The sequence below is a fragment of the Lemur catta genome, chromosome 1 (assembly GCF_020740605.2).
Source record: "Lemur catta isolate mLemCat1 chromosome 1, mLemCat1.pri, whole genome shotgun sequence".
NCBI classification, from domain to species: domain Eukaryota; kingdom Metazoa; phylum Chordata; class Mammalia; order Primates; family Lemuridae; genus Lemur; species Lemur catta.
Window position 1 is genome coordinate 136060789 of NC_059128.1, and position 13779 is coordinate 136074567.

Sequence of the window (13779 nt, forward strand, 5' to 3'; positions counted from 1 at the left end):
CATCTAAGTATACTTCTTTATACTCTTCTAACCTGAGAAAAATATAAATAATATATTTAAGTCTTTCTTCCCTAAACATACTACAGCACTTGCAAAAGCTTCTGCTTCTCTGAATAAGAGTGCAAGTTTTAGTATTACTTCAGAGGTTAAAAAAATATATATAGGAAGTGACAAGAGATGTCTTGCTATTTGATAAACTAATAGATTTTTATGGTACACATTAAAATATTTCTTCTGATAAGTTATTTTCTCTTTGTTATAGATTTCTTGTTGATAACATTATCAAGGTGTGATGGTGTTTTCCCAAGAATTTTAAAGCATTTCAGGGTGAGGGAACTGTTCTGTATTTTGATTTAGTGGTTAGATAATTGTATACAATTACCAAAATATTTCAAATTGCATACCTGAGTCAATTATATCATACGTCAACAATACCTTTAAAATACTGCTTCTAGTTTACACATTAGAAAAGTACTGTGAAAATTTTATACATTACAAAAATATACATTAGAAAACATGTATTAGTTGATGGTCCCGGTTTTCATTAATATTTTATCGGTATTTTATTGGAATCCAGAATTTGGTTTAATGAATGTGCCTTATTGAAATTAAGTCAAACATGTCACCTTTTAGAGTTGCCTTCCATACCATGTGAGTGGATGGTCTTCTGTCATTGTGTGTATGTGTGTGTGTATGCATGCATAAGTTTATGGAACTTAAGTTTATTTGTCCAGTCATTTATTTATTCCATAAATAGTAATCTCTTACTTTGAACCAGCCATTTTGGTAGGTTCTTGGTATTCAACAGAAAACAAGGCAAATTCAGTCATCATGGAGCTTACAGTCTAGTGGTGGGGAAAGATATTTGAAAACTAAAGAAAAAATTAATTAATTATATATTTTTATTAGTGCTATGAAGAATATGAATGGGCACATTAATGGAAAATGAAAGAGAAGACTTTTATGAAAATAGTAGTCAAAGAAGCCCTATCTGAGGAGGTAGCATTTTAATCTGCTACTTGTATACAAAAAAAGGAAGTTTTAGTACTTTTATTCTTTGAAATATTCTGCAAACCACTCTAATGATAAGAATCCTACCATCTTGAACCTCCTGAAACAAAAACTCCAAAAATGGAGTCTTGGAAACTATTTTTTCTAATAAACACTAAGGTGATTATTTTCAAAGGAAAGGTTGGAAAACGTTGTCAGAAGTTCTCAAATTTCAGTGTGCTTAAAAATACTCTGTGGCTTCAGCTTTTGGCCAGGACAGTACAGGTATGGACTTTTTTTTGTACCATAAACAACTAGACAACTGGACAAAATGTATTTTTAAAAACCCAACACCTTTGAAACATTGGAAAAGAGAAAGCTTAGGGCTGTGCCATTGAGAAAAAGAAACAAATGAAGTGAACAGTGCAATGACCTCATCTTTACTCTCAGAGGCAATTCTAGACCACAGGCACCAGGATGACATTCCCAAGGAGACCAAAGCAATCTTGCTGATCTGAAAAGATTGGAAAGGCTGAGGTGGCTGGGATTTACAGAGAAGAGGGAGTTATACCGCCCCCCCCCCACCAAAAAAAAAAAGCTCTGGAATTCTACATAAAGGGTTATCTACATAATTCAAAAAAGATATAAAGGTCTTTCAAAACCAGGCTGGGTACATACAGAGTGAGACTTCAGGCAGTTGGTAAAAGAACAATAACCAGAGAAAGAATTACTATAGGGCTGTAATCTGCACAAATATTAGAGTTTGTGCAGGATTCAGAGATGCTTGACTTATAACCAACCAAAATGGGGAAACTTTGTTGAACACCTGAGGCATTTAATAGAGACCTCAGAAACGCTACATATTAGAGGAAGGGCTAAACTAGCCCTAGAATAAGAGCTATCTGAAAGGTTCAAGTTGATCCACAAGTAAATTAACTGCCTACCAGGACAAAATTTAACATTTATTAATGAAAGGCAGCAAAATCCAGACATTCAGTAATGTAACACTAAGAATATCCAACTCCAGTATGAAATTACTAGGTATGTGAAGGTGCAGGAACACCCAACCCATTATCAGAAGAAAAATTAGTCAATAGAATCAGACCCAGAAGTAAGAGAGAGATTGGAATTAGCTGTTTAGTACTTTAAAATGGTTATAAATATTCTCAAGGATGTGAAGGGAAACATGAACATAATATTGAAATGGAATCTATAAAAAAGAACTGAAAGGAACTTTTGGAACTGAAAAATACAATATCTATGATGAAAAATACACAATAATTGAGTTTAATAGCAGATTTGACATATGGGAGAAAAGTTCAGTGAACTTGAAGACAGGAAAATTGAAGCTGTTCAAGCTGAAGTATAGTTATAAAAACTTACTGGGTTAAAAACTTCTGTGACCTTCTAACTTTGATGACCACTATGAATCTGCAGAATTTCCAAAATCCCCCAAGTACGATAGACAAAGAAATAATTAAGATCAGAGCAAAACTAAATGAAATTAAATCATTTAAGAAAAAAAGGATGAAATATACATTTAACAGCATATCTTCACTCTTTTATGATCAAATAAATTACCTGTACTAGTGCTCTTTATTTTCTTGTGTGGATTCAAATCATTATCTGTGATCACTTACTTTCATTCAAAAAATTTTCCTTTAGTATTTCTGATAAGGTGGGTTTGCTAGCAATGAGTTTTCTCAATTTTGTGTGCCTAGGAATGTCTTTATTTCCCCTTCATTGTTGAAAGATAATTGTTCTGTATATGAGAAACTAGTGGACAGTTTTTTCTTTAGCACCTTGAACGTGTCTTCCCTCTGCCTTCTAGCCTACATTGTTTCCAATGAGAAGTCAGCTGTTAATCTTAGTAAGGTTCCCTTGTGGGTAACAATTCACTTTTCTCCTGCTTTTGTCTTAGGCTCTCAACATTTTTACTGTTTGGTGACTGACTATGGATTTCTTTGTGTCTATCCTACTTGAGTTCACAGGGCTATAAATTGATGTTTTTCATCAAATTGGGAAGTTTCAGCTATTATTTCTTCAAGGATTTTTTTTCTACTGCTTATTATCTCTCCTTTTTTCTGGTCCTGCCATTACATGTTTGCTGATATTCTTACATTTCTCTGAGACTATTCATTCATCTTTATTTCTTCTCCTCTCTTTTCTTCATATTTCATAATCTTCATTAATCTCTTTTCAAGTTTGCTGCTTCTTTCTTCTGCCAGTTTAAATCTACTGTTGAGTTCCTGTAGTGATTTTTTTTATTTCATTATGTACTTTTCAACTCCATAATTTTCACTTGGTGCTTTTCTGTGAGTTCTGTCTTTTTACTGATATCTTGGGTTTCATGAGTCTTCACCATCAAATCTTTTTTTAATTTTTAAAGCAGGGTTTCCTTTTGTTTTTTGAACATGTTTATAATTTCTGCTAAGTCCAATATCTGGACTCAAGCACAGGCCCTACTTTTGTTGTTGTTGTTTTTTAATGTGTAGGTGTGACATTTTCCTGTTTCTTTGCATGTCTGTAAAAGAAAATAAAAATCTCAGGACCACCCCTCCCAACTCCTTATGCAAAAGGAGGTAAAGTCCCCAGGCACCTGTGAAGGACCAGCCCCACAGATCATGCATTAAGGAAATTCCTTGCTGGCCTCTCAAGGAGGACATGCAAATTGTAACATTAGGTCCATAGGCTATGCCTAGCTCCTGAAACTAAATCTGTTCAATTCCACATTAGTAACGAATTACAAGTTCATCTTTACAGGCAGCAGAACAGAGACAAGGCTGGATCAAAGATTCTTCTACCTACACGGGGAAATCTATGTAATTGATGCTTCTTTCACTCATTTTTTCTCTTCTGATATTCTCTTTATCTTATGTAAAATGTAGATTTTCTTGGCTCTCACAAGAATGTAACCATTTTTTTTTCCTCACTCTCCACTCATCCTGCTTCCTCCTCACCCCCCACCCGTTTCTTATCCCCTATTCCCCTCAAATACTGAAACTTCCAAGTTCCCCTTTGGAAAAACAGCAACAGATTTGTCTGTGGTTTGTGTTTTTCCTGAGCATGTCCTCAACTTTGGCTAAATAAACCTCCATCGATTGAGATTTTTGCCTCAGTCACCTGGGGTGCCACATCTTTTTTATGTGTGTGCATATATATATATATATTTTTTTTTTAATTGAAACCAGACATTTTAGAAAATATATTTAAATTTTGTGGGAATTCTTGATACTTACTCCTCTGGGTGGGAGACTTGTTTGCTTGTTTTGGGACTTGGCTGCACTATGTTGGTGAAGACTATTTCCTCCACAGCACGGGGCTCTGATGTTGCTCCTCAGAGGTACAGCCTAGGGCACACACACAGTCTCCCTGGAATGATGGTGGTTTTAACAAGGCTCTGTCTGCTTCCCTGCTCTTTCTATGAAGCTGTCTGCCTCTGTTGGTATCGCACCCAGCTATTAGGCTCCCCTAATTGTCAGCTGACTCCTCTACTGATTTCAGCAGGCTCCTGGGGCGTGGATTGCTTCACAGTCTGCTTCAATTAAATCCAGGCCTTCTCGCAGGAGTACATTTTGTGGCTAGTCCTTGAGGTTTGTTCTGATTCCAGAAGAGTTCTTAGCTGTTTCTTTGATTCTATTTGCTAAGCTAGCTGGTTTATGGTTAGCTTGTTGTGCTCATGGGGTTTCCAGCCTCCTTGTAATTACCAAGATTGCCATTGTTTCCAAGAGTATTCTTAGACTTAAACTTCCCCACACTCTCTCCTAAATAAGTTGGGACCATTGGGGAGCTTTTTGGAGTTCTCTATTCTTAGGACCTGCCTCTCTCCCTGGGCAAGATCTCTGAGCCACTGTTCTACAGCTAGCAGCAGAGACAGGGGCTCACATCTCTCTTGGAGTGATACCTGTAAGAGAAAATGCATTTGTATAGGCAACAGGTTTCTTAGGCCAAACTAAGATGACTGCCTCAGTGCTTTTTCTGGCCCAGCTCCTTTCAGCTAGCTGGCCTTCTGGAGAGACAGGAATCAGCATAATCACGTAACCAAGGTGTTATCTCCCATGTGAACCCATGTTGTCATGCTTTCCCATGGCATGTTGCCACTATTGTTCAGAGCAATGTATAAGTGCTCACCATGTTCTCAGCCATGCTTTTCACTGCTACTGTATCCTCCCCACTGATAATAAAGAGCATGTCTCACCTGCCCCCTGCCACTCGCCTTTTCTTCCAATTTCCAAAGCCTGCACCGGAGCCCACGCTAGCCATAGACCATCCTCCTCACACACCCTCCTTCATGAGCAGAGCTGTGGACCAGGGAGGTAGCCTCTGGTCTGCTGAACTTGCCTCTTCTGGTATGGATCCTATGCCCTGTGAGCAAGCTGGGTGAGAATGATTGGGACTCTATTATTCTCAGTCTGCCATACCTGAGTTGGAACCACCACTATATGAATGGGGGCTCTCCTTGCACTCACCTTGAATCTGTCCTCTGTGACATAGAGTTGGGGAGTGTGTGAGAAATGCTTGTGGTCTGCCCCTCCCAGGAGAATACTGTAGGCCTTCAGTGGGAACTGTGGGGAGAGGGAACCCCATCTTCTTAGCAACATGCACCCAGCATAGAGCTTTTGTCACACTGAGCTGGTTGGGGATGTGGAGGAGAGGGTGGCTCAAGAGTCATAGGCTCTTGCTGTTCTTACTGATTTTGTGTTATGATCTTGAATGCTTTTCATTTGCTATATGCCCTTATGACAATTTCCAAACAACTTTAAATGGTGTTTATTTTTCTAATTGTTGCCAGTTATGGTTTTTTACTAGAGAACTAGAGTTATCCACACTATCATTCTGGAAACAAGAGTCCTGTGAAATATTTAAGAAAGACATAATCAGTCTTGTTGAGTCATTTTATGAGGCCAGCATTACACTGACAAAACCAGACAAAGACATTACAAGAAAACTTGTCTCACATTCCATATGAACATATATGCAAATATCCTTCACAGAATGTTAACAAATTAAATCCAGCAATGCATAAAAATATTAATACATCATGACTGAATGGGATTTATTCCAGGAATGCAAGTTTGTTAAAACATTAAAAATTCATTGCACCATAATTGCATTACCAGAATCAAAGTGAAAAGAAATCATGAAAAACATGTGCCAAACTTCAACACCCGTATATGATAGACTCTCAGCTTACGAGGAATTTTACTTAATAAAGTGCACCCACCTGATTTAAAAATAAGTGAGTAAAAATTTTGTACACTGTTCAAAAACATATGTATATAAATATGTTCAACATCTTTAGTTTTGGGGGAAATAAAAAAGAAAAAATTAAATTAAAACCACAATGAAATACAATTAGCCACCCACTAAAATGGTTAAAATTTAAAAGACCAATAACACCAGGTTTTGATGAGGTTGTGAAGCAACTTGAACTGCTACACGTTGCTTATGCAGTATAAATTGGTGTGATTACTTTGGAAATGTATAGTATGTCTTATAACCTTACACATATACCTACCACATTATCCAGAAGTTTCACTTGTAGGTAGGTATTTGCTAAAGATTAGTATCTATGAAAAACATTCAAACATGAGTATTGATAGCACTTTTATAGAACAAAGTAAAAACTGGAGTGAGTATTAGAAAATAAGAGTTTCTGCTATTGTGGCCTCATGGAGAATATGGTTAGACTAAGCTAATGGCCTTAAAACATTCTTGAAATAAACAAAAAAAAAATTGAAAAAAAAAAGCAAAAGTCAGAAATGCTAACTGCAGGAATTAGCAAACATTTTCCAGAAATTTGAGTAAAAATCTCATATCCGCTCCTAACATTATAAAGACAGAATACATTCAAAGAATTTATAAAGACTGTCTTTGGAAGTTAGTGCCAATGATTTGTTTATAGAACATAATCCCTCTTGATTTAGGTTGTTTTTTTAAATGTTTGACTATAGCCAGGTTGGAAAATTCATTTTCTGTGCTGTTCTGTTATTTAATTAGTATAGCTCTGGTTTAGAAAAATCATACTTCAGTTTTTTTTCACTAGAGAACATTAAGGGCCTATTTTAGCATTGTGTTGCAAAGATATACTTAAGGGTTTTTAGTCCCCCATTATAAATTCCCTTTTTGCTCTATCTTGGTAATTTAAAAATTGCATTGGCTAGATATGACATGATTTGTTCACCTGGATGCAATTATTTTTAACAGGAAACATAAGGCCATTTTTATTTTTTGTAATCTGTTGCCTAATTCAAGAATATTTGCTTTCATTTTATGTATTTAATTCTTATTCAATAAAAACAAGCTCATATTTCAGTTTTAATATTATTTTGTTACTTTATGTAGGAAAGGCATTCTATGCTAGTTGAGCAAAAATAAATTTCATCCAAGACCATACTTAAAATTTCACTAATTCTAAAAAAGGAAGTAGAGAGTCATGGTACAATTGTATTTGGAGGACGATTTTTATTTTAGGAAGATTTTTCAGCTACAGAATAATTTGTGTTGTATTGATGTTTAGTACCAATTTTTTAATAATTTCCACATTTGTTATATTCGTCCCTCCTCTCATTTCTTTTTCATTTTAATCTGACTCTTCTTGAAGTTTCATTTAGAAAATGCTTTCCTATTCTGAAAATTAAACCACCCATCCTGCTTAGGCAACACTCAGAGAAATAAATTCCCTCCACGCAAAAGGCGCAGGAGAGGGTGGGTGGAGTCCAGGAGGAAGGGATTATTAAGAGCTTTAGTTCCTCCCAGTCAGGTCCACATAAAGCCTCAAGCAATGGTTCCCCTAACAGCAAACACAACCACCGTCAAGCAGGTAAACTAATACACATTCAAAAGAAAAAAAATTAAAATATTTGATTTAAAAAATTTTGTCATTTGTGATTTTCTCTGTCACAAATCTCTTAATAATACTTAAAATAATTGGGAGAATATTTTTTTTCACAGTATAACAACAAATAAAATGAATAAATGAAGGAATGAATAAAACCTGTGCTCAAGTCATATAAGATGAGATTCTGCAATTTTGAAGGACAAAAGTCTAGATTTACACTCACTCTAGCATACGGAGCCATAAATGCTAGAAGTTAAAAATCCTTAGGTACATCTTTACAAAAGAGATGAACAAAAGAGAAAGGCATTTCCCTTTTCTCTTTGTTCCCCTTCTCACTACCACTTCCAGCTAGACAGTGAGGTCTCTTGTCAAAAATAACACACAGAAAGGCTCTATATTTAGGGGGTATAGGAGTGGGGAGGTTCTGTCTCTGATTTCAGTGTTGATATCTCTTTGCAATTTTATATAGTTTTTTTGTTTGTTTGTTTTTTGCTTCCAAACCTGTGGTTTCTAAATGTGAATTATTTTTTATAACATATATTGTACCCAGTACAGTAGAAGGCATAAAGGAAGTAAGACTTCAGATATTTTCAAATATCTGTAAGTAAAATTTAAATATCTGACTTTCATAACTTATTCTATTTCTTTCATATAGTAAATTCAGATAATGATTTCGAGCTTGCTTGTTTTTTTTGTAAACTGCCTTTTATCTTGAAAAAATAAGTGACTGTGTTTATTTGGAGTAGGAATGAAATCATATAGCTCCTAACATTGTACTTATATTATTTGTAGGAAAAACTTAGCTCATATAAATTAGAATATTAGCTAATTATAGATCACAGAAATTACTAACTTAGTTACATTTTTCAGATAACTGATAGCTTTTTTTAGGGAATTTATCAGGTGAAATTCAAGCAACAAAATGTAAATTTGATGGGGAGAGATTGTTTATGCTTTAGATGCCCATAGTTATAGTTCAGATAGGTTTGTGTGTTTATCCCTTTGATAAGACACTATTGTTGCTAGTGGTTCATATTTTTTTTTCATTCTGCAAATTGTAACTTTGGTCTGCTAGTGGTTCATATTTTTGATGTGTGCGCACTATTATTATGGCCTCTTGTGTACTACTTCATTATCTGGAAATATTTGATTGTAATTTTTTCCATATAGTTTTCTTGGATCTGTAAAATAGAGGTGAAATCATTATTTTTTGTTTTCTATCATCTGACTTTTCATAGAGTTCTTAGAGAATTGATATTCTTGTCTTTCATCTCACATTCTAGTGTAACGTTAATTGATCTTTCTTTCCATCTTTCTTTGAATGTGAAAGCAGCTCACATTTCAGCATTGCTGAAGACTGCATTTTTGTGAAGTTATGTCTCTTGTACTATAAGTCAGCGCAATGGTTTCTATATAATTAGAGTACAATGTTTGCACTTATTAGAGTGAATGATACTTTTTCTTTTTTAACCATTAAAAAATGTCCTGCTTTGGTTTTAATATACATACTTGTTTTTAAAAATCTAGTGAGGTGAAGTAAAGTCATAGTAAGAAAATGACTTAATTACTATCTTGTGATGGTCACAAAATATTGTGTTAGTTTGGAGAAAAATCTTTTTTCTGAGTATTACCAAAAAAAGAAAAAAAATCAGTAAACATATAGAAAAAAATGGATCTCAGCAAAAAATTTGATACATTTCAATATTCATCCTCCCCCAAAATTTATTTCTTTATTCCAGAAGACATCATAAGCAAAGTAAATATAGCAAGACAACCTGGAGGAAACTATTATCATCACATATGATAGCAGATTCTGTCCTCTGTTTAAAACCTTTTTCCTTTTAACTCAATGTTATCTGTTTGTGAAATCCTGTAGTACTTTGCACATAATTCTTTTATCCATGTAACTGTAATTCAAAACCCAACATGCAATCTAGGTAATTGTTTTTTTATCCCTCTAATTAGAGATTTTTCAACTTTGGTGCGCTGTTGACATTTTGGCCTGGATAATTCTTTGTTGTGGGGAATGTCCTGTGCATTGTTGGATGTGCAGCATTCTGGCCTCTAGATGCCAGTAACAGCTCCCAGCACTGAACTTAAAAAATATCTCCAAACAATGTGGCATGTCCCCTGAGACAACATCTTCCCTGGTTGAAAACCGCTGTCCTGGCTGTCTTTTAAGTCTCTTGAGAGCAGAAACTGTGCTAGTCATCTTTGGTCAACTTTAAGACCTACTCAGTGCTTTGCATGCAGTAACAATTCAATAAATATTTGTTTACTTTAAAGGAATAAATTATGATTCTTCTAAAAATCAATTTTCTTAACCAAAGGCACTTCATTACAATAAAAATATATATCATATTAAGAATATTCTCTGTGTCAGTATCTCACTTATGAAAAATGTGTTGCATATAAAACTCAACCCTGCATTGAATAGTTTCTGAAAAGACAATCTAGGGAGATTTTATTTATTTTGAAGTTGGTGTAATTTTGCATGCTTTATTACTATTTCAAGTCCTTTTTGTATATTCTTGGTGTTGGTTAGGTTTTTAAAAAAATTAATAGACTTTATTTTTTGAGCAGTTTTAGGTTTGCAGAAAAATTGAGCAGAAAGTACAGCGAACCCCACTAAACTCCATCACTACTTCCCCTCCCTGCTTTCCCTGTTATTAACATCTTGCACTATTGTGGTATAGTTGTTACAGGTGATGAGCCAATAGTTATACATTATTATTAATTAAAATCCATAGTTTACATTAGGGTTCACTCTTTGTATTGAACATTTTATAGATTTTGACGAATGTATAATGACCTGTAACAAACATTACAGTATCATACACACTAGTTTCACTGGTGCTTTGCCTATGCATCCCTCCCTCCCACCCCCTGAATTCCTGGCAATTACTGATCTTTTTATTATCTCCAGCTTTGTCTTTTCCACAATTTTATGTCATTGGTATCATAGTATGTAACCTTTACAGATTGCCTCCTTTCACTTAGCAAGATGCATTTAAGGTTCCCCCAGTCTGAGTGCTGGCAACTAGATTTTAAACTTAATTCAGAGTTACAGCTTCTATTTCTCAGACACTTTTGACTAATAGAAAAGTGTGCTATAATAATTGGACATCCATATACAAACCATACATCACACCATATATAAAAATTAAGTGAACGTAGATCACAGATCTACCTCTATGTAAAACTGAAAACTATAAAACTTCCTGAAGAAATTACATTAACAGGAGAAAAATGCTGTGACCTTGGATTAGGCAAAGACTTTTTAGATAAGACACAAAAACACATTCCATTAAATTTTTTTAAAATGATAAGTTTAAAACTTCTGCTCTTCAAAAGACATTTAAAAGGGCAACCCATAGAGGAGAAAATATTAGCACAACACTTACCTGATAAGGGACTCATATCCGGAATACTTTCAAAATTCAATGATAAGAAAATGAACAACCAGTAAAAATGGAACAAAAATTTGGGTGTTTCACTGGAGAAAGTATGTGGATGGGAATAAGTACATGAAAAGATGGTCAACATCATTAGTCATTAGGAAAATCTATATTAAAATCACAACGAGATACCCCAACCATTTAGAATGGCTTTAAAAAAAAAAACACCTCAGGCCAGGTGTGGTGGCTCAGGCCTGTAGTCCCAGCTACTATGGAGGCTGAGGCAGAAGGATCACTTGAGCCCAGGAGTTCAATGCTGCAGGGAGCTATGATCATGCCACTGCACTCCAGCCTGGGTGATAAAGTGAAACCGTGTCTTAAAAAAAAAAACAAAACAAAGAACACCTCACAATATTATGTTAATACTCTTACAAAACACAGCTGGAGTAATACAAGAGTATTAACATAATAGTCAACTGCCAAATGTATAGCCAGAGAGTCTACACTTTAGAGAAATGGGAAAAGAAATTTAGTCTCTCTGCAGTGATTTTTAGGAATTTTAAAACTAGTCCTAAAACTTAGGCTTTTTAAAAAATAAGTGGCTTGCAATTTAAAGGACACAATTTCTTTTCAGTCAGTTGAGTAATTTTGTGAGCGGGTCACACTGGGCCGCAGTGCAGGCAGCCTGACCCTGTATTCTGCTCCTAGGGCACCAACACTTTTTTATTTGTCCAGCTAAAAAGGTGTCTTATTTCCTGACACAGAAGAAAAATGCAAGTCTTGGAATGCTAGGCCGCGCATACTCCTGTATAAGCTGAAAGAAGTTTTCTTTGAATGAAGACACCAACTATAAATGTTCCTCTGTTTCGTCATCATTTTTACATGTTTTTGAGACAGTGTCTCACTGTTTGGCCCAGGCTAGAGTGCAGCTGGTGTCATCATAGCTCACTGCCACCTCAAACTCCTGGACTCAAGCAGTCCTCCTGCTTCAGCCTCCCAAGTAGCTGGGACTATAAGCATGCACCACCACACCTGGCTAATTTACTTTTTTAAGAGATGGGGTCTTGCTGTGTTGCTCAGGCTGGTCTCAAACTTCTTGCCTCAAGCAATCCTCCTACCTCGGCCTCCCAAAGTGCTAGAATTACAGGTGTGAGCCACAGCACCCAGCTGGTTTCTTCATTGTTAATATGAAAATGATAATGCCTACTTTAGTGAGCAGTGAGGTTTAGAGATAATCATGTAAATTGATTAGAAATGTGCCTGGCACAAAGTAAGTGCTCGATGCATCTTAGCCTTTATTATCTAATCCATAATGTGCCAGAAGTGTTCAGGCATCTGGTAAAATCTAATTACCATATCAGAAAAAGTTCATGGGAAAGTTTATTCAGTACTTCAAACTAGGATTGTAGGAATATACTTGCTCTCACCTCCTTTCTCTGCCTGAACTTGAGTTAGAAGACAGTCAGAGAAATGATGGCTCTTTCAGTTCCCAGGCACTGGTGGGTACCAAATGCAGGTAGGAAAAGAGACCCAGTAGGTCAAGGTGAGGGGCAGGGAGACCACAGACAGGAAGGAGGCCTGGGAGGAGGAGCAAGGCTGAAGGTAGAGGTCAAAGGATCAGGAGATCAGGGATTTATGGAGTCAAAGCTTTGTTGGGACCTTCTCTTGGTCCAGGCCATTTACCCAGTTATCTTCCCTCTTGAATTCACTGCTAATATCAGCGTTTCCCTGTTCTGCAAACAAGCAGCAACTTTGGAAGTTTTCTTTGGCATTTAATGCTACCTAACTTTGGAGAACCCAGATGTGGAAATGTCCCTTCCTCTTGTTTTTCTAATTAGATTCTCCCTGCTTTTAGGGGGGTGGAGTAGGAGGAAGCTAAAGAGCATAGAAAATATGATATTTTAAATAATTTTCTAAAATACTGCTTGTAATCTTTACTTCAACACACTCTGAAATTTTGCAAAAACGGAGGCATATTTTTAAATTAGTGCACATATAAAATAGTATATAGCTGTGCATTGAGATTGTAGAATCTATTGCACTATTAATTAAACTATCAGAAATCAATAATGCTTTTAAGCCCTAGATCTTAAAATTTGCAAATAATTTGTAGAATCATAATTCTTATCCTTGAATTTAAAATTCAAGCCTAATGCTTCTCCAAGTTAATCTAAAATTAATTCATATGAAAACCATATTCCAATGCTTAATTGTATACAGGTAAAAGTTTATATGTTCGTTTCATTTATGAAATAAAAAAAGTGATGGGAGTAATCATTTGAAACAGAAAATTGGAACAATTTTTTTAGCTATTTTAGGAAAACCTATAGCAAGAACTGAAAATGTCACTTTAAGATCCATCTTGAAATGTTCTTTTTCAGCTGTGCAATGGAGGATCAGTGACCGATCTTGTGAAAGGATTTCTGAAGAGGGGCGAGAGAATGAGTGAGCCTCTAATTGCCTACATTTTACATGAAGCACTAATGGTAAGGCAATTTAAATTGTGGATGAATTAATTAGGAGGCAGTTCTAGTTAAATAATAAACGTGG

The 13779-nt window shown here is 35.5% G+C and overlaps 1 protein-coding gene across 1 annotated transcript in view; it reads left to right on the top strand.

The window, feature by feature from the left end:
* MYO3A (myosin IIIA) overlaps positions 1-13779 on the top strand; it is a 199255-nt gene that overhangs the window by 21357 nt on the left and 164119 nt on the right. The window contains exon 5 of the mRNA XM_045535110.1: positions 13611-13715. Within this exon, the coding sequence (XP_045391066.1) occupies positions 13611-13715 (105 nt within the window). The remainder of the gene's footprint in view (positions 1-13610; positions 13716-13779) is intronic.